A 22,690-nucleotide genomic window follows, 5' to 3' on the forward strand; every position below is an offset into this window, starting at 1 on the left:
GACTATGGATACACAGCATACAACCCCACTTCAAAAAATCTGAACTAGTCCTTTAAAGTGGCAGTAGGCAGTATATTTTTGGCATCATTGGGCAAAAATTACGTAATAACCTTTCAGCATATTGTAATTCAAGTGTTCTGAGAGAAAACTAGACTTCTGCTCCTCCTCATGGCTCTGTTTTCAGGCTTTAGAACATCTATCCTGTGACGTGAGAATTTGACCAATCACAGGTCATTTCAGAGAGAGAGAGAGCGTTCCTATTGGCAGTGTTTCGGTCATGTGACCAGAACTTGGCTTTCCTTCAAGCCATCTCAACCTGATCTCAATATGGCGGCCGCTTCACAAACTTTCTCATTTTACAGCTAAACAGTACACTACAAGATGTTTCTGAACACATTTGAGGAGAGAAATAGGCATTTCAGTAACAGAATATTGATTCATATTTGATCAGTGCTGCTTAGTTTGACCGTTTGGTCGGAGTTCGCGAGTGATTGACATCCGGCTCTCATAGACGGCAGCTGGACAGCGGACCTCAGATCAGCTCTTACTGCTTGTTTTCCTCCGGACTGTGAAACCCTGCAGATGCCATTAGGAGCACCGGAGGACACAGAGGCACATGATTTTTTTCAGGTTACCTGTTTCATGTACTACTGTCAGGATATAGCGACCGTTTTATAAAAATAACTTTTTTTAATTATATGTGCTCCAATCTCTCCTACTTCAGCTTTAATATATACAGTATATATTATGGCATAGAAGTTGTTTGTGAAAATCAATTGAGAAACTGTTTATGGATATAATACATAGAAAGTAGTGGCTAATCAAAGGTACTAATCCACGTACTTTATTACCTTGCTGCAACCCAATATAATTTATTTTAGTATGTCCGAAACCTTAGTATGGAACCGATAGTGCACAAATTGCATACTATTTCCTTTGAAATATTAAAGAATGCAACGCTGGACACTACGGTGGCACAGATATCCCACAATGCAATGCGGTAGTGACGATAACGTTCATAACGGACATTGACGGACAGCTAAGTAACATCAATAACGCTTCAATTTAGCTGTAAGAATGCAATTTCACTTTGCTAGGCGTATATTTAGATATTTTAAATTCAGACTTCAAAACTGATCTTTTGGTCACGTGAGGTTGCCACAGGTTAACATGGTTACACTTTTCCCACTGGCAATCTGAAGTGATGACGTAAATTACTGCTCAGTGCGTCCGAAAAGATACATACCACTGTTTATTCACACAAAAGTATGTTGAACAATAGTACACATATTGAGTATGTAGTGCATAGTATGCGATGTTGGATGAAGCCTAAGTGTCATTACTCCCAGACCTAACCTTTATATTGATACATTAATGATGAATTATCGACTCATTTGAACTAAACATACATTTAAACATTCAGTTCTCTCCCGTGTTGTCATGTGATTCCACTGAGTTATAACTGGCTTTGCTCTCTCTATCCCCCCCTTTGAGGGTTAATTTTTCTCCAACTATGACAACAGTGTTTCCGCCTGAATGTTGTCTAGAGTGCCGGCTTAGTGTTTTGGATTAAAGCATTTAATAATCCGTTGGCTGAATGAAGCAGTACACTGCTGCTGCTGCGAGTAACAGACTAATTGCCCCAGGCGACTCATCCATCCATTCAATTTTTTTGCCACTCACAGGGAGGCTTAAACCTTTCTTTTCATGCCTCGGACGAAATGGCAGGGAAACACCCTGGACAGGTCACCGGTCGCTGCAGGCCACCGCACAGACAAACACATTACAAGCCCACACTGTGGGCAGTTCTGACCCAGTGAGCATTGGTCTTCAGTTTGTCTAGATATGGGCTATTTTTACACATCTAGGTTACCTATAACTGCTGCTAATTAAACATTAATGCTCCTTGGCAGAGATCTCAAGACCAAGCCCAGTATCCCTGCATCTTGGACAATTTTGCACCTCACAATTTACGTCCAACGCCACTTAATGTGCAGTACCAGGGTAGTATAGTGTCCTGCAGTGAGGTAGATTCTAATGATGGGGGTGGGGGTTGGGGTTCGACAGAATTTTATTGAATCAAAATCCAGTTCTAAATCTCTTATCAAATCTATTTCGTTTGGTTTGGTAGGAAATTAAGATATTTCCTGTTTTTATTTTATTCAGCATCATACCTAAACCACAGAGATTCCACTACATATTTTGTCACTGCTCTATGACATTCATTAACCCTGTCCTGACTCATTTTTCTTTTTTTGCTGCAAAGGAAAATGGCTCCTCACTGGGGGGGCTGTGCTACTGCTGCAGAAGTTAACAGAACACAGTTTGCAGCTAGTAAAACTTGTTAGCAACTGTGTCCCTGACTTAGCACATGTTTGTATACCCACCAGTTCTTTTTTGTTTCTTTACAGATGCCTGTCGTGTCCGAAAGAGGCAAAAGAGACCGTGTGTGAAATATTTTATGAGGGATTCATTGCCGCGAAGCTTAACGAATCAGGGTATTCTACAAACTTGACTCCAAAATGGCATTGACTAATATTCTTGAGTGTATAACACAAACAAACACGGGAATTTCACCAAGGAGACCGCTGTTTGTGTCCTGTAAACTTTGACTACGCTTGTTACGTAACTCTTGTTTATTAACTTTATGTAAGAAAGTCCGCTAAGGGCGGTTGTTATTTCTTTACGGTAGTTACGTTGTTACAATAGTTACGTTGTTGCAATAGTTGTGTTGTTACGATAGTTGCGTTATTACGATAGTTGCGTTATTACGATAGTTGCGTTATTACAATAGTTGCATTATTGAGATGGTTGTGTTATTACGAGAGTTGCGTTATTACAATAGTTGCGTTATTACGGTAGTTACAGTATTACAGTAGATGCGTTGTTATGGTAGTTGCGTTGTTGCGGTAATTACGTTATTATTGTAGTTACATTGTTATTATAGTTGCATTGTAATAATAGTTGCGTTGTTATGAAAGTAATGTTATTACGGTAGTTGTGTTGTTAAGGTAGCCATGTTGTTTCGATAGTTATGCTGTTAAAATAGTTACGTTGTTATGGTAGTTACGTTGTTACGATAGCAACGTTGTTACGATAGCAATGTTGTTACAATAGCAATGTTGTTACGATAGTTACGTTGTTACGGTATTTATGTTACGTTATTTTAACACAAACCATGACCTTTTTTTCTAACCTTTACCAAGTAGTTTTTTTGCTGAAACCCAACCAATCGTTTCACAATGTTAACCATGTGACATTGTGCATTTTTGCAAGCGTGATACGCTGCTGATATGAGAACTATGTCAGTCTTGGCTCTCAACATGGTGAAGGCTGAGCCAGTGGCTAGCTAGCTAACGGTGTTTACAGCGATAATGGTGAAAACAATAGAGAACCTTTAACCTAGACACAGTCATAATTTGTCCTGCAAACCTCCAAATCAGTGCTTACTAAGGATGTTCAAATTTAACTGAATTGCATGTCCCTAAAGTGGGAGGACATCAGAGCAGCCGGAGAAAAACCCACGCAAACAATGAAAAGGACACCCAAGCTCTACACTGAATTTAAAACACAGCTCTGTAGAGAGAGTATAAATGCTCAGCTAACCCTTTGTTTGAGTAAATGAAGGCTAATAAGAAGCTCTTCAACTTGCCCAAATCTGGTCTCTCATACTCTGTCATCAAACTCTCAGGCGTTTTGTTCTGGGCGACAGCTCTGTTTAGTTCTTTTCCTGGTCACCCAAAGTTCCCTGGATGCTAGCCAGAGAGCAGGCTAGTGTCGATGACCTGTGGCTGCAGCAGAATTGGCTCTGGCATCCCCCTAGAATGTGTTCTTGGAACAAAAGACTGCAACAATTCAGACAATTGCAGTGGAAATGTCTGTGACGCGTTCAGGCGTCTCTACCTCTGACCCCACAGCACTGCATAGAACGCCTCGGTTCACCAGTGCTGAGAATGTTTTTCAAACGCATCAGTCAGCGAGTCTTCAGGCTTGATTTTGCCGCAGGGTTCTCTGCTAAGAAACCTTTTCTCTCCCCATTTCTCTCGCTCTCTGAGCCCCCTTGTGTCTCAGTGTGAGTCTCTTTCGGAGGACAGACAATTGAGTTGTTGCTGCTTCGGTTCGACTCCGACAACCACCTGATGATGCTTTCATCTTCAGACCCCTCGATGAATATTGATTTGGTGTTTTTTCTGTTCTCATTGTGGCTTTTTGCTGTTTCCGTGTGCACTCGCATTCACAAACAGTTCTTGTTCAGCAGCAAGCCGCAGCCAGGTTAACAGTGAGAGGAGTCAGATCAGTAACCTTTTTCTTTTCATTGACACAATATGCTGCACGGTGGTGCAGTGGTTAGCACTGGCGCCTCACAGCTAGAGGGTTGCAGGTTCGAATCCGGCTTGGGACCCTTCTGTGTGGAGTTTGCATGTTCTCCCCGTGTTAGCGTGGGTTTTCTCCGGGTACTCCGGTTTCCTCCCACAGTCCAAAGACATGCAGGTTAGGTTAATTGTGGACTCTAAAAATTGCCCGTAGGTGTGAATGTGAGCGTGAATGGTTGTATGTCTCTATGTGTCAGCCCTGCGATGGACTGGCGACCTGTCCAGGGTGTACCCTACCTTCGCCCAATGTCGGCTGGGATCGGCTCCAGCCCCCCCGCGACCCCTAACGGGATAAGCGGTTGCAGATGGATGGATGGATGACACAATATTGCAACATAATTCATTTCTCTTTAATTCCTGCATGCTTCAGGGTGATGTGCTTTGTTTGAGCTTGAGAAACTAAGATGATTTAGTTGGAATTACCATCCTTCTGTCTTTGAAGTGCTTGTTTCTCTCTCTCTCTCTCGCTCTCTCTTTTTCCCCCAAGCATGGTCAACAGTGTTGTACACCAACGCTGAATTGTTCTGCTTTACTGGCAGACATCTGGCAAAACCTCACAAACATTCCCTAATGCAATTTCTGTCTGCCTTTTTTTCCCAATCATTTGATGTTCACACTGCAATTCACTGCACTGTACCCCTCTCTCTAGCACACGTTCAAATTTTTTTTTTTAAAAATGGAGGACTTCAATTCCCGAATAAAACCAAAATGAAAACCTCCACTTTGTGACTATGTAGAAACAACACATGGGTAGGCTATTACTCAGTTTGTTTCATTTCAAGAGAATATACTTTGCAAATGTTGGAATGACATTTTTTTGTTAAACTTCTTCACAACTATAAAGGCAAATTAACACTTGGACTGCCAGCAACAGTCATATGTCATTTCGTTGTTCATGTAGTTTTGTTTCCAATGAGGAGAATGCGTATACGGCCAACACATTCTCACTCCAAACTCGTCAAATACCGCCGCTTGGTCAGTGCCCCTCGGCATCGGAGACCGACACACGGGGTACCCCTCTTGCGTTGCTTTTGGATGGACCGGAGACGGCGAGTCAATACACGCTTGTTACATGCATAGTGTCCTTTCAAAATAAACTTCCATTTTCACAGGAACTTAGGTTTAGGCAAACACAACCACTTAGTTAGGGTTAGCTCATGTGATTCATGGGACTGACGATACCGACGAGTCACGTGACTAAAGACTGACGTGGCAAAATAAGTCAACTTTACTTTTAGTTTCATACGGGACATGAACGACGGTCTCCTGGTTGAAAGTCTTCTGTTTGGTCTCTGAACTTTCCAGATAAGCGCTGGTGACGTCACTGTAGAAAATGAAGCTTGTTTCAACCATGTCTGTCTATCCTGAGACGGATAACTACTTATATGTCAGACTTATAAGTCAGACACTCATTACAAAGACCGAAAAGCCCGTTTGTGGGAGCAGATCGGCCAGTTACTGGTCAGTGTTGTGCTCTTATCATCGTATGCGTTGTCTCCGACGGATCTTCCTCCTTGCTCTACGGTTGTCAGATTTTGCGGTGACAAGCTCATTCATACAAAGTATGAGGGCAGGCATCCTCCGGTTGGGGCTCATGGTGAAAAAATTATGTCAGACAAATAGAAAGTAGCCCAAATAGATAATAAAAAGCAAAGGGGTGATGCTAGTCTACCATACAACGACAGTTAGAGTGGTGACATATTGTTAAGATAGTGTTGTCACAGAAATATTAACATCGTGCCAGAAAGAAACCCTATAGGACACACAACTTTATCCAGTCTTGAACTTCAGTGTATTTTTTTAGAAAAAAATAAAAATAAAAATCCAATCCATAATGATAAATCCAACAATTGACGTCCTCTGTGATTATCTATCCACTTATCCGTGTTTAAAACAGTTAACAAGCAATTGCCATGATGTCTTGGGTTGAGTCTGTCGACCAATCAGAAGCTGTGTTCCTGACTGTGCAGCAGCTCTGATTGGTAGTGTCTAGAAGGGAACTCACAAATTGTCAAAACTCTCGCAAGATGGTTAAGGTAAGGCATCGATCTTGAATAGTAATAGTAAGGATAGGTCGTCGGGCAGCGAGTCTCGCAAGAGCTTTTGCACAGTTTTGCAGATCTCAGATCAGTTTTTAGGGTTCCCTTCTAGACACAACCGCTCTCATCTCAAATGCACTGCGCAATGGAATAAGATGAGATTGACCCCATCCTCCTATCCTCCGATCTATACTATTAGGGCAGCACCCAAAATAAGGATGAAATCCTAAATGTAATAAATAATGTGTAGATTCACCTTTGTGCATTTGCATAGTAGTATGCTGTCAGAGATATGAACGCTCAGAAATTTTGTGTGTTTCATTTTAGTACCTTCTAAGCTTCAGAAAACATCAAAAATTACACATTTAGGCAAAGTCATGGGATGAAATGCTTGTGGAGTTATTTGCATTATAAAACACCCCGGTGCTAGTGTTAGAGTAAATAGCGTGATAGAGGTCTAGCTTTTGCATGTTCAACAATCAATTATGCTCTTTAAATGCCATACCTAACATAATATACCATACTATTGCCAGTGCGGTAAGTCTGTTTCATGGTCAAAGACTTACTGAGAAAATCTTCCACTCAAGAGAGTGTGATGTAACATCCTGACTCAAATCTGCCTTAATCTCTTTTTACTGATAATCACAAAAAAATATTTTCCAGCTGCTATCTTTCACCACAAGCCTGAAACAGCCACACTATCCACAGGAAAGCTCACAAACTGCTTGTCTAAACAGAGATGGAAACAGGTTGCCAAAAGCATACTGGTATAATGCCTCAGATAGAGAAAACATGTAGAACACTCAAGGCGGTAGCAGTATTTTTTCTCTCCATTCTTTGTAGACACTGTCTGTGCAACTTTGCCACGTCATGTCTTTGCACACGGTGACCGGACAAAACAAGCGGCACGAGCTTGTGGTATAAGCTGATGGGGAAGCGGTGACTGAACAGCGAGGCTCAGATAAACGTTGTAATCACATGAGAATTTTGAGGGGGGTTTTGTTTCATGAATATTTAGACGTATTGGTTTACAGAAAATGACGGTTATGCAATATAACCTTAGTTCTATGAAAAAAGGTGGAGCCTTCAAACTGGAGAGTGTCTCTGCACCAAAGAAGGTATATTACTAAGAAGTGAAAGTCAACTGTTTGTCCATTTGCAACGTCGGTGCCCAGCGGCAGAGCTACGCCTCAGCCATTTTGGACTGAAAGCGACTACGGGACGCCTTTTAAAACGTCCGCTACAAAGTGCTGTACAAAAGTAAAACAAAATAATTTCTATTGTCATAATGTATCTACTGTAATGACCTGTGTTGGAACAATACAAATTACAAATATGCACACTATTATAACTATTAACTTACTTACTTATTTATTTATTCAACTTTTTTGCCCGGCTGCTTCCCAGAGGAGCTTAAAGTGAGTTATGGACATAAATGGAAGTTAGAAAAAGATAGCACACTGAATATAGAACACTGATTTTGAGAGCAAAACTTTTTCATGTCAAGGACCTCCAAAATTGATGTCCAACAGACCATGGATGTAGAAGAGGCTGTGTCCATTAAATTCTGCTGATGTCATGCTACCAGCGCTACTAGCTACTGGCTGATAGCCGGTTGTTTGGGAACAGAGACGTTAATACATCCACCACGGTACAGGCTGACAGTATACAGCCCATGGATGTATTAGAAGATAATAAAAGTGATGAGTTACAGCCAATATATCCATTATTACAGCCGCATACAGCTAGCAGGAAGCTGGCAGAACCAGATGTGTCATACGAGCGTTCAGGGCGGTGCAGTCCCGTGGGTCTGATGCACGTTCATTATGCCGAGGAAAATAACTCTGGATTCAGCTATTAGTTCATTTTAGAACTTTTAGGGCATAATGATTTAAATGAGGGCTATTCAAGTGTTCCTACTGGGAAGTTGATTTACTTCGAAAAAAATGATCCTCTGATTTTCGGACATCTCTTTGTACATCCATGGCCACAGACTCGTTGGCGTACTCAGTCCAAAATAGTGGCAGCGCTAACGCGGCCATTGTCAAAAAAGCACCAGAGTTTCAGCTTTTTGCTTCTATACTCTCTGTCTGCACCTCAAAAAGTTGCATGTTCATGCTTAGCCAATCAAAGTAAGCCCATTCAACCAAAAACGGGGCTGGCCTCATATGGTGACTGTGCTCTTGTTATTTCTCATAGCAGCCCTGTCCCGTAAAATATGACGTTCTCATACAACTAAATTGCATCTCAATTACGTTCGGAAGAACACATACTTTGTCGTGGATTACGTTTGTCTTTTACGTATCACAAATACCTTTGTAAGTCTACTGATGGGCAGGAGGGGAGAGGAGGGGATGCTGTGAGATAATCACGTGTCACAGTAGTCAGACCAGACCTGCATCGGTTTTGCAAAGAGCAGATAGGCAGAAATGCCTCCCTTCCAGACACCAGCCTGTCTGACTGACTGGTCACTGTTCAGGATTATGCCAGAATAAAAGCTACATCCCACCTATACTTGTTGCCATGCAGAAGGCATTGGGTGATCCTACCACAACACAAAGCTGGTGTCAGTGTGCTGGACTTTAAGACAGGGGTTTTCACAGTAATAGGACTTTTTCCAGAGTCATATACGAACAGAGCAATACAGGGCATTTGCAAAAGTGAAGATTTTAACATCCCAATACAATCAAAAACTAAAGTCCTTAATCCTTAGAAATAATCAGTTAAATCTGAAAATCAACTCAATCAGCGAACAGAAACCTACAGCAAAGAACTACGCCACCATCTGTAACTTTGGGCTCAACGCCTGGCATTTTTAAAAAACAATAGAAGCATTAGGCCTTTTTTAATGAAACAGGGCACTGCAGTAATTGCTGTACTGTGAAATATTAGCATGGATAATCCTCTCTGCATCACTGAGGATGTTTAAAAATAAGGCTCAGGTCAAAATGGGCTTGTCAGTTCCTGAATATATCACTCGATCAGAGGGCGAAGGTCAGGCCACATATGGCTGGGAACGCACCCTGAGCCTATAACAAAGACGTTCAGTTAGTCTAAATTTAATTGTGGAAAACTTAATTTTGTCAGGCATTACAGCCAATGTTTGTCATCAACTTAGCTGTTACTTAAAGTTGTTGATTTAATTTAACTAAAATATATTAAAAAAAGTGTTTTTCACTGAATAAATTACAGATTATAGTCGTCTCTAAATGTATTTAGAAAATGTACTTTCTTCATTAAAGATTGTTCCTAAAGGGACCCTTTTGAGTTTTCACCTAAAACTCGAGTGGGGGGGAAGTCGGATGGGTCCAACAACACAGGGCTTTTTATTCAGGAGACCGCTGTTTGTTTCCCGTGCATTACATTTCACTTTACAATCAGCTGTTCATTCGTGTCCCGTGTTCACAACATCAAGTCACATTTTCACTGTACAAAACGTAGTAATATTAAGCCCAACTATGTTGTTGTTTCCTAAACCTAACTAAGTGGTTTTGTTGCCTGAAGCTAGAAAGGTGTTTTCGTTTAATTTACAACATTAAGCACGTGTTTACGGCGACCAAAAAGTGACGCCGAGGGGTCTGACAAATCATCCGTATGTGACGAGTTGGGATGAGAACGTGTTGGTGTTTCTTACCATAAAGTGTGTTTTTGAAAGATGTCTTATGCAATTTTCTTTTACATCTATTTTTGCTAGCTTGCATTCTTATTTTTCCCCAGCATTTTCGAACTCAAGTGTCTCAGCATGTTACCGTCAACATTCGTCGATCAGTGGAATAGTGTAAAACAATCGGAGAACAGGCTCAGCGATAAATCACAGCACAGCCATCAGGAAATAATGTTGGCATTGTAAGTTTTTTTTTTAAATCATGGACACGTCGATTGTTGACTTTTTTGCATTCAGTCAGAGCAAGTGACCGTTAAATTACATGGTATAATATAGCAGGCAGGGAAGTCCACTAAGAGTGGGCGGGAGGGGTGTCGGATGGATCAAACAAACACAGGTCTTTCACCCAGGAGACCGCTGTTAGTGTCCCATGTGAAAACAGAAGTAAATGTTGACTTTATTCTTGTTACGTAACTTTGCTACACTCTTTATGTAACGTTAAGTAAGAAAGTCCGCTAAGGGCAGTTGTAATGTATTTCCGCTAGTTACGTTGCTACATTATTATTTCATCGCAAACCATCTTGTTTAGTCATTTTGTTGCCTAAACCTGACCCATCATTTCACAACGTTAACCCCGCGGCATCGTGCTTTTTTCTGCAATCGTGATACGAGGCTGATATGAAACGTATTTATGAAATCAATTTTTGGTTGAGAAACACTGTCATTCAACGTATCTCTCGGTTTGCAGAAATGTACAACGTCAACATTTCTTCTGCCAACAAGGTAAATAACAAATTGGTATTAGAAAATAAAGTGGGTTTTAGGCAATAAGTTCTGTGTGTTAAGTAGGAGATTAACTCCAGACAAAACCAGCACGTCACCTTTTTGGGCACATTTTATGCTTTTGGTTGAACACTGTAAGCAGAAAGTACTGACAACATAACTATGTTAGGAATCAAACTACTGCCTTTTGGATACAGTACAGTGCAACCTGGCCCATAATGCAGCCTTGCCACTACCCACATTCACCATTTCCTAATTTTGTTTCCCATTACAAACATATAATGCAGGTGGATACCTTTCTTTTGTCATTCTGCCATCTCCTCTAATAAAATCAGCTCTTTTTCCTTTTCATATTTATTAGCTCTCTTGTGCAGGATATGAGTGTTTGAGGGTGGGTGGTGGGGGGTCACACTTAATCTTGGTCCACATCCGAGAGCTGCCATCTCCCTGCTGCTGCTGTCTGCGCCAAAGATATCCCCACTTTCCATTAAAGAAAATCTAACCATATGCATTACAGCGACTAGATGATTAAAGCACGTCTGGCACTATGTGCTTACCCGTGTCATGCCAGAAACAACATATGTTTCTCTGCTATTTATGAAGTCTCCTCTCTCAGGAGGGCTCCAACGGTGTTATACAGAGGCCAGCGGTATAGTTCGCTGCCTCTGCTCCAAATCAGGATCACTCTCGGTGCAAGCACTTCTCCCCACACCTCCACTTGAATGTGCTGTGGAAATGATGCTGTCTGTCTGACTCATTATTGTGCTTTGTAATCATAGCAACTACTGTGTCTCTCCGAGGCATTCTGGAATGAATTTAAATGAGAGAAATCTCTTTGCAATTTCACCGAAACCCCCGTTCCCGCTGAAAGAGCGCAAGCAGGGAGGCTCCGACTAAAAAAAGGAATGAACGCTGAAATAGGTATCATCTTCACTTTTCCTCATAACACTGTGAAGTAGACTGCGAATCCAAATGGGAGTTATGCCACAGTTGTGGGTGGGTGGGTGCCTCTGTCCCCAACAGAGAGAAACATTTGAAAATCCTGGGCACATGAACGCAGCTTTCTCTGGAAAAAATACAGCTCTGTAAATGCTGTAATATTCTACTTGAAGGCAGATTTGGTAGTTACTAGTGATGATGGATTCATGTGGAGTTTCTAGGGACTAGGCTGGCTAACAGGCTCATTCCCACTGTTAAATTATTAAAGCCCATGGGTTCAGGAACATCCACATGTTTCTGCACTCGTCATATTTTATTTCATAATAGTCATCGGGAGTGAATTAATTATTTACGGGACCAGGTCCCCAGACATTCTTCGAATGGTTCGTTTTTGTTGGCAGCTATAGATGATTGGTTAACCTTCTCTTGTTCTATCGCCAGAGGTTTTACACTCGGCACAGAGTAACCGTACGGTACCGTACCACCCTGTTTATGCTTGTTGTTTTTTACCCAATGCTGTGATATTGCATTCTTTTTCATCACTGCAAAAATCAATATCATCTGACACGAATGGCGCAATGTCCGGTAATCTTTAGTCTGTTTGTTTACCCATTAGTTTCAGTATGCTTTTGTGAGGTTTATCTTCTACAGTATTTCCTTTTATTTCCTCCTTTCAGATCTACCGACTACGGCTCCACGTACGAGAGAATGAACGACAAAGTCGGATTCAAGACTGTCCTGAGTTACCTGTACGTCTGTCCAACGAACAAGAGAAAGGTGAGATGTTGCAAGTCATTCATTCTCAGTTTTTGTGCAGATAACCGCTTACCAGCTTACTGATACAAGTTTTTTGTTAATATACATTTCCACTGATCACTGACTCCAGTACAACTGTCATGTCATGAGTCACGTCATACTTTGTTTTTGTAACAGAAATAGTGTTGTCGTTCACTGATTATCTTCAACCAACACATTCTCACTCCCAAATACCGATGCTCGGTCAGTGTCCCTACGCTCCTCTAGCAGTTAGTTTTTGATGTGTCAGGAATGGTTTGTCAGTTTCCACTCATTACATGCATAGTGACTTTTCAAAATAAAGTTCAGTGTTCGCAGTATGATCTTCCGACATAGGTTTTACTTCGTTTTTAGGTTTACTTACGCAACAAAACTTCTTGTTTAGGTTCAAGCAACAAAAGTACTTGGTTAGGTTCAGGAAAAGATAGTGGTTTGGGTTCAAATAACAATAGTAGTTACACAATTTTACAAAACTACGGTAAAATAAGTTAATGATGACTTGGTTTCACACGGGAAACGAACAGCAGTCTCCCGTTTGTTTGACTTGTCCAACCTCCCCTCCCACCCACCCGCCCTGAATGGACTTTCTCGCTCTTTATACTACGTCAGTTGCTCTGACCGTATAATACTGACTGAATTTTATATTGGAGTTAGTTAAAGGGCGCCTCAGTGCGTCTGTATCAGATGTTTAGGGGCACCGACCCAAGCGTCAGTATTTGACAAGTTGGAAGTGAGAACGAAAAAGGCAAAACAAACTCCAAGAATGACAAAAGACGAACCAAAATGAACAAAGGAACTGAGGTGGTAGGCCTATAAATAGTGACTGGCTATCTGGGGAAGAGAGAACAGGGAAGCAAGGTGAGGTGAGTGCAGAACTAATGAGGGACAGGTGAAACTGATCAGGGCGGGGCAGATGATCAAAAAGGCGGGAATACATGCAAAGACAGGAAGTAAAACCAAACATGACACAAGAGGAGAGTGACTTTCAAAGTAAAACAGGAAACAAACTACTAAAAAAAGCCAGGACCTTGACAAAAGCAGAAGAGATTGGACTGATTTAGTGAGCGGAGCACCTGAGTGATGAGTGTGATATGACTCTGTTGTTGTACGGATGGAATTAGTGCTGTGGAAATTTAGATTAGGCTGAATTTCCAATATGAGCTATAACATACACCGATCAGCGACAACATTAGGACAGAATGAGCACCCTGACCGGTCTGCGGCTACGCAGCCCCATACGCAACAAACTGTGATGCACTGTGTGTTCTGACACCTTTCTATCGGAACCAGCATTAACTTTTTCATCAGTTTGAGCTACGGTAGCTCTTCTATTGGATCAGACAACACGGGCCAGCCTTCACTCCCCACGTGCATCAATGAGCCTCGGGTCCAACTCTGTCGCCGGTTCACCGGTTTTCCTTCCTTGGACCACTTTTGGTAGGTCCTGACCACTGCAGACCGGGAACATCCCACAAGAGCTGCAGTTCTGGAGATGCTCTGACCCAGTCGTCTAGCCATGACTATCTGGCCCTTGTCAAAGTCGCTCACATCCTTACGATTGTCCATTTTTTCTGCTTCCAACACAAAGTTCAAAGTTCAAAATGTTCACTTGCTGCCTGATATATCCCCCCCACTGCCAGGTGCCATTGTAACGAGATAATCAATGTTATTCACTTCACCTGTCAGTGGTCTGAATGTTATGGCTGAACTGTGTAGAATATAAAGGTAATTCAATACCTCAACTTTTTTTACCCGGCTTCTATTACTTGGCTTTATTTGAGAATGTATGATATACAGTTTATCTGTGGACATTGTGTTAATTTATGGCATTGCCTCCTCCCTGCATGAGGATGTTTTTGGCAACCATCAAAAGTGGAATCATAAGAGTTTCAGTCCACAAAAAAAAGAGAAAAAAAGAAAATGAAAAAAAGTACGAGCACTGCCAACTGCCAACCATCTGCGGTCGTCTTTTATCTGCCGGAGAGTTCTGTCAATTACTTTTCTTTTCCCTCCGACATTCTAAGAATTTAGTTAACTGATCAGTGAGTGGTTTGCACTGCAATTTCTACCATCTGCCTCAATTTTTGTCACTTGTTACTATTTAATGAAATAATAGTTGCAGAACCTTCCTTAACTTCCTGTTCTCACATAAGCTGAATTGAATTGTGCAGGTAACTGATCCCCTAAAAGATTATGCTAATTCCTGCATCACATACTGTATAGTTCCACATAAAGGGACATTCTAAATCCCCTTCACTTTTCTATAAACTGTGATATCCAGCTCACGGTGTCAGGCAGTAAATCTGATTTGCCCCTGTGGTGAACTCCACTCGTCTGGTGCTCCGAGCAGCGATTTGATAGACAAGTGGAATTGTAGCCAAGAGGTCAGAGTGCTGTAAGCGGCTCAGTTAAAGTATGAGTCTGAAGCCTAGACTGCCCCCGAGGCTGTTTCCATGTCGATACGTTTCCAGTCAACATACCGTATCTAAACATTAACATTATCACATACAATGTACTAATTGACCCAGCTCATGTTACAACAGATTGTATGCATATGGAGGTAATGGGAGTTTATAAAGCATTACACTGATGTGCTCCTCAGGACACCAGAGCTGGAGACATCATCATTATAGTTTTACAGGGAGCTTGACATGACAATTGGAGGCGATTAGTTGCAAGTCATTCTTTGAATGTTTTTACTATTTTAAACAAAAAAGAGCATGTCTGAGTCAGTGTACTGTCTGCAATCACAAAATGAAATTTTAACTTCCTACAGCTGAGGAAAAAAAGGTGAGCTGATTATCATCAATTTGGTGTTTTGTTTCTGGCCACCTTGCAAATGTCCAATGTCAAGTCCAATATTCACTCTCCTTTAAAAGGTCCCATATCGTGCTCATTTTCAGGTTCATACTTGTATTTTGTGTTTCTACTAGAACATGTTTACATGCTGCAATGTTCCAAAAAATCTTTTATTTTCCTCGTACTGTCTGCCTGAATATACCTGTATTTACCCTCTGTCTAAAATGCTCCGTTTTAGTGCATTTCAACGTAATTGTGTTGCTAGGCAACAGCTTGGGTCCATGTTTACTTCCTGTCAGTTGATGTTATTCACATACACTGCAACAGGAAATGAACTGGGACACATTTAGAATGTTTATGTTTAAAACAGTGTAATGGTATAAATATTGTATATTTGTGACATCACAAATGGACACAAATCCTAACGGCTTGTTTCAAACACACATATTTCTGAATACGGGCTGTGTCTATTTCTCCATATATTGAGCGTTTGATAGTTTAACAGTATTTATAAAGCACTTAAACCTACTTTATAATAAAAAACTTTTTACAATATGGGACCTTTAACATTGATGGTAACTGCTTTAACTGCCACTCATGGCCACAGTTGCCTTTAAACCATGTAAACAGGTCATTCAAAATTAAAAAACACAGCGACATTTAGAAACATATTTGTTTTTATTGATATGCTACAATTTTAGGAGTTAACGAGTTTGTTTTCAGTGTCAACACTTACTGTAGAAATTGGCATAGTGATGCGGTTGAGAACGGCCGTCGGAGCTTAGAGTTTTCGTGCCATGACGGGTGTTGCAAAACTTATTGAAAATGTTATCCTTGAAAATAATAATTTTGTCCAGGTTGACCTACCTGCCTTCCCACAAATGTTGAATAAATAAAAATGTGCTTGGCATCAACAGACTTACAGAAAATGAAGCACGAATGTGTGATGAGGACATGATCAGAGTTGTGGAGGCGCTCGGGTTCATCAGCCTCACTTTTCCAAGGCCGAACCAAGGTATTGACCCTGAATATGTTTGCATTGCGCTGGAGTTAATAGGATCCTGGGACTGTTGAGCTGAACCATGTCAGGGTGAGGAACAGATCATAGCCAGCACTGATTACTCCTCATGACTCACTCCTCCTGCCTATTTTATGTGGAGAAAATTTAATTCAACATCAAGGGCATAGCAGGAATGTAGTCCCCGAGGTTCTCTCTGTTCATCATGTGAGGTATTTGTATTTTTTGTCTTATTTCAGTTATATAAGATTAGATAAACTTTGTTAACACCCCAAAGAGGAAAAATATAACAATATCCTAGATGTAAATAACCTTTTGTATATAAGTGACAACACCACAAAAACAATGCACACAAAAACAGTTATCTTTGTATATAAATGTAAAAAATGATTAAAATAAAACAAGGTTCGCAAATATATTTCTGATGCACATACAAATGTTTCTTGTTTTAAATACATGTAATATAAATCCACAAATATATGTATTTAGGTATTTGCAATTTTCACCAAAAACATATTTGGATGTTGTTACATTTATATACAAACTGTTGAACCTCCATTTAAAAAAAACTGCTTGTCATTTGTGAACTTCACTGCATTTTTCTCAACAGGGAATTATCTGTAGCCAATCAGATGTTTCCCTCCTTTTCAGCCAATCACATGAGCGTATCCCCCACGAGGGTATGTATGTATGACTTGCGGGAAGACCCGCCCCTACTCTGCCTCTGATTGGCTACTTTTAAAGGCTAACGGCAGGTAGCCTAGCTATGATACTTACTTGGAGCTTTGAACTAGACAGGTCTAGGAGGAATGCTTTTGTTCCTGCAGTCTGAAGATATAGGCTACCCGGTCTGAACAACATTATGGTTTTCCATCATTAAATTCAGTCTTGGATTTTTTTTAAGGCGATAAATCAACTGCGTAGATTTTCAATAATGGCAATTGTACAAAGACAACGTTTTCAGAGTTTAGAAGCTCCACAAGACCGCGAGCGGACCGACCCTCGCTAATGGCTGTCCTCCAGCATCCATGCACCCCTGGATGTGGAGCCTCCAACATGCTTTGCGGGCCCTTCCTCTCCTCTCACCTGCCATGACTGCCTCTCCAGCCCCGTTAAAAGCCTCCAGATTTTTACAAACAAAACATATATGAAAGATTTATTTTAGACTTATCTATCAGACACAGTTTTAGTGATAAAAATAAGTATGATAATGAGTGTGATTATTATTATTATTACATATTCCCATATTTATGTATTTAGGCTACCTCTGGGAAAAATTATTATTAATATGATTAAACCGCCTTCAGAAGCCATTAGCCAATCAGAGACAGAGTAGAGGCGGGTCTTCCCGCAAAGTCAGACATACTCTCCAAAACCCCAGGAAGGGTGCTGAAGCAAATTTTCGGTGGCACTACAACCTCCGCGTCCGTCACGTGATGCCATTGGGCCCAAAATGACTTTTTCCCAGAGACTTACATTGGGGAAAGAGACGTCTGTAACTCCTTTGAGGTAAATCAACCTCCCAGTATGAACACTCTAATAGCCCTTATTTAAATCATTAGCTTCTAAAAGTTGTAAACTGCACTAATAGCTGCATCCAAATTATTTCCCTTCCTCCGTTCATGTGAATGAGACCCTGAATGAAGCTGGAGCGAGGGCTGGGAGGCGGAGTTAAAGGAAACGCTACTGCCTGTGCCTGCACTATGGGCCGAATGGATGTGGAAGATCGCCGGATGATCCGGGTACTTTATCACTCGGCAGTCAAGCCATTTTGGCTTCATGTAGCCACTGATAAACTCTGATAGAAATGAACGGGAGCCCGCCGCCAATGCTGTATCCAGTTCTCTTTATACATCCATGATACCCTTGTGGGGACACGCTCATGTGATTGGCTGAAAACGAGACATCTGATTGGCTACATTGCTGTTGAAAGAAATGCATTTTGTTTAAAAAAAAAAACACAAATGCAATGAAGTTCACACAACAAGCAGTTTTAGGGTCAACAGTTTGTATATAAATGTAACAACATCCAAATATATTTTTGATGAAAATTGCAGATACTTTTAAATACACATATTTGTGGAGAGAGTCATTTAAATACATTTGTGAATCATTCTGTGCGCATTCATTAATATTGAGACTGATCTGACTGCATATGGTGTGCATGTTACTGTGTAAGTGAATCATCATCGCAGCCAAGAACTAGTAAGGAATCTCAGGAGAATATTTTACTCTAATGCTCGACCTCTGGCTCTGCCCATGGGGGCCAATTCCCCCTCCGCACCTTATCTCTGATCTAATTATTTCGATTTGCCGTCCCGTAGATGGATGAAAGTTCGCCTGTCTGCTGGCTACACTCCTTTTGTTGCCTCCTTGCATCTGAGTGGCCTTATTTAGCTGTGTTCCACCAGATAAAAAGAGCCTAATCGCTCACTGTAAGATATAATCGTCTGCTACTCTTTCCAGATATTCCTTTCAAACCACAATAAAGGAATCGTTATGTGTCCACTGCGACCGTTCAGGAAGCATATGTAGAACTCTGTCTCTTACATTGTCCGAGGAAAAAAAGTGGATGGAAGCTGTGACCTTTTACAATGTCACATTATAGATTTGAATGATAGTAATGACATTTAGCGCAAGGCCTCTGAAAATGACACCTCCCATGAATCTTCTCCGCTATACGTTGACGTCTTTCTTTCCGTGCGCTCAGTCCTTGAACAGTTTAATCGAACGGCTGGATTGGGTTAATTTAAAAAAAAATTAAGACATCCACATTTAAAATGCCATCGAGGAGGCAAGACAGTGAAAACATGATAGCTAGATGTGGGTGATTAAGTGTTGATCCATGGTTAATGAGCATATTGCTGGCGACCAATCTCTGTTAAAACCCTCCCGTCAAAGACAGACTAAGCTCAATTGATCTGGCGTGACGTGATTCATTTGCTGGAGGGTGTCTCTTTCCCTGCCGTCTCTGATCCATACCTCCACTTACCTCATGATCCGACAACACCGGCTTCTATCTCCGTGCTCCAGCTTATGCACAGCTCAACATCAGGCTGATAAAACACCAACGGTTATCCCTCCAACCCTCTATCGATTCGGTATTGTTACCCTCCTCACTCGCCCCGCTTCCTCACAAAAGGCTGAGCGCTCGCTGTGAGGGAAATCTTAATCACCCCCTGCTAATGCTATCGGCCACTGTGATTTTGGAAGTGAGTAATTATTTTCTGAGGGTGATTGTTTTAGTAGGCAGGGCAAGAGAAATTGGCCGCTTGCTCCTGTTCCCGCCTTTGTATTGGCTTCGAATTGGTTGTGGGTTCTTTCTAATCGCTGAGGCGACAGACATAAAACTGGCTGTGTTACGATAATGTGTAAGGTTGGTGAAATAATGTGTCTGTTTTCACACTTACATGGTGGTAAATGAGTAAAGTGAAGGTGACAATACTTTCTAGGCCCCATTCCCAGTATTAAAAGAGCAAATTGTGAGCCGCCGTGATTCAAAGGCTTGAGAAAAGATGAGCCAAAAGCACTGCAATTGAAGGATGTAGTTAAATAGTGAGCATAGAGAAGGGGACATAACACTGATGACTGAAAAATAAGGCTTAAAGGGTGGATTTTAATATGAAATGTACGGTATGTGCATACACCTCTTCAAGGCATTTCTACTTCTTTATTTACCTGAAAATCCTGACATTTCATTTGATTTGAATAAAGCACGGCGAATGTAATTTCCCATTCACAATGGAGAGTCTGCTGCTTACTATATGATTATAGAATATGATTACTGTTAATTACATCTGACAAGCCCCGAAGACACTGGCAGATATCAGGAGGTCTCGGCGTAGCACGGCGATGCCAACGTTGGCGAAGCCGGGCCGATGAGAGATCCAGTTTGAGAATGTGCTTTTCCGTTTATTGGTGCTTAATGAAAAACAATTTATCTAAATCACCACCAGGGAGGGTTACTGGTTAAAGCTCTGGAAAGAGGGCTAGCAGTTCTGTCAGTGACAAATGTGCTGCTGTTTTTTTTCCCCAATTCAAATTGAATTGACGAGAGAGAACGCAGCCATTTGGGCCACGAAGCAAAGCCACGACCCACAATTCCACCTCACAATAGAGACTTATACGAGAGATAAACATGCCCCGGCCCATATTTTCATATTGATAATGGAACAAATGATTCAGTGTAGTGTGAAGGGGTTTTGCTCGTAGTGACAATCCCACAGAGATTTGTCTTTCTATTCTATTATTCTGGCTACCCCCACTCTTCAGTTCCCCTCAGCTCTACAGTTTCCAAAAAACTCAACGCTCATAAACCTTGTTTACTTTTTTTCAGCCAAAAAGGCTTTAGTAAACCCAATACCTGCCCCCCCACCAAACAGCAGACGGATAAAGTTAGCTACTAGGTAACTAAGCTAAGTAAGTCGAACAGCTAGCAGCTAAAAGGGATTGATATCTTCCTCTGCATGTGGTGGAGGCCCAAATAGAGTTAAAAAGGAGAGTGAATTCATCATGTCACCAGAAACACAATTAGCATTTTGAATGTTGCAAACATGACTACTTGGATAATAATGATGCTTTCTGTCTCCTGGATGTGTAAATAAGCTATACCAATATATCCTCACATGATGGTTTGTATGATATCTTACGAAAAATGTTTTCGTTATTTTTTGTACTTTTTCCCTCGAATGTCCTACAACACGAGCGATAAGTACGCTCATGTGAGCTCCTGCATTGTTTAGGCAACAAAACTACTTGATTAGGTTTAGGAAAAGATCGTGGTTTGGGTTAGAATAACTATGGCGTTACTTAAGTATGGAAATTATCAAGTCAACGCTGACTTCTCGGACGCAATGGCGGTCTCCTGGGTGAAAGTCTGTTGATTTTAGACCCTCCCATACGCCCCGACCTCCTATCGTATATAACATACGTAATCAATTCACGTGTTATTATAATGCGTTACTGTTCGTAGGAATAGCTACAAAAAGTGAACAGCCTGGTGTGTTAACACATGTTCCATATTACCTTTATAAGGTGTTTCAGATTGTCTCTCTGCCCCCAGGTGACCAAAACAAATCTGCTAATTCAATTTTAGTATTAAAGAGACACTGAAAGATTTTGCACGCTAGCTTATATAATGGCACTTTGCTACCTCTTGTGCCATATTTGAGCCATATTTACCATAATGCATTTTTTTTTGTTCAATTTGTATCTTCCATTCTGTGTACATTGTTTTTTACTTACTCATGATTTTCATGAAACCATTGCCTTGTGATTGACAATAAAGTTTTTCTAATTTTGATTCTGAGTAGGGCTGTCAATCTATCAAAACATTTAATTATGATTAATTGCATGATTGTACTTAATTAATCGCAAATTAATTGCACATTTTAATCTTCAAAAAAAAAAAAAAACCTTAAAGGGAGATTTGTCAAGTATTTAATAGTCTTAGCAACATGGGAGTGGACAAATATGCTGCTTTATGAAAATGTATGTATATATTTATTATCTGAAATCAATTAACAACACAAAACAATGACAAATATTGTCCAGAAACCCTCACAGGTACTGCATTAAGCATAAAACAATATGCTCAAATCATAACATGGCAAACTGCAGCCCAACAGGCAACAACAGCTGTCAGTGTGTCAGTGTGCTGACTTGACTATGACTTGCCCCAAACTGCATGTGATTATCATAAAGTGGGCATGTCTGTAAAGGGGAGACTCGTGGGTACCCATAGAACCCATTTTCATTCACATATCTGGAGCTCAGAGGTCAAGGGACCCCTTTGAAAATGGCCATACTAGTTTTTCCATGAGTTTTTGGAGCATTGTTTAGCCTCCTTCACAACAAGCTAGTATGACATGGTTACCATTGGATTGCTCAGGTAATTTAGTTTCACACGATACCAGCATCTTCACTGTAGCTTTAAAACTGCTACAACCTAAAAAAATCACAAGTTGCGTTAATGCGTTAAAGAAATCAGTGGCGTTAAAACAAATTTGCGTTAACCCGTTAACTTCGATAGCCCTAATTCTGATACTGAAAGGATAAGGAATTATAGTCACTAGTATAGCATAAATCAGCATATATATCCTACAGTTAAAATGAACACTATTGATTTATTATTACTAATGCAAATCCCTATTTAAACTAAATTTATTTAGCCTACAAAATTGCAAAGTGAAATGCCCCAATAATGGATTTTTTTTTTCAACATCTGAATTAATATAACCTTCTATGCATGAATATGCTTGCATTCAAAAGCATAGTCTGATTCAAAAGAATACACCTTTCTTTAAACATATTACACATCTATTCACCCACCTCCGCTTTA

The 22,690-nt window shown here is 40.8% G+C and overlaps 1 protein-coding gene across 1 annotated transcript in view; it reads left to right on the plus strand.

The window, feature by feature from the left end:
• Window positions 1–22,690, plus strand: part of sorcs3a (sortilin related VPS10 domain containing receptor 3a) — a 290,914-nt gene that overhangs the window by 139,616 nt on the left and 128,608 nt on the right. Inside the window, exon 3 of the mRNA XM_074631018.1 lies at window positions 12,416–12,515. Coding sequence (XP_074487119.1) covers window positions 12,416–12,515 — 100 coding nt within the window. The remainder of the gene's footprint in view (window positions 1–12,415; window positions 12,516–22,690) is intronic.

Source organism: Sebastes fasciatus, chromosome 3, assembly GCF_043250625.1.
Source record: "Sebastes fasciatus isolate fSebFas1 chromosome 3, fSebFas1.pri, whole genome shotgun sequence".
Taxonomy (NCBI): domain Eukaryota; kingdom Metazoa; phylum Chordata; class Actinopteri; order Perciformes; family Sebastidae; genus Sebastes; species Sebastes fasciatus.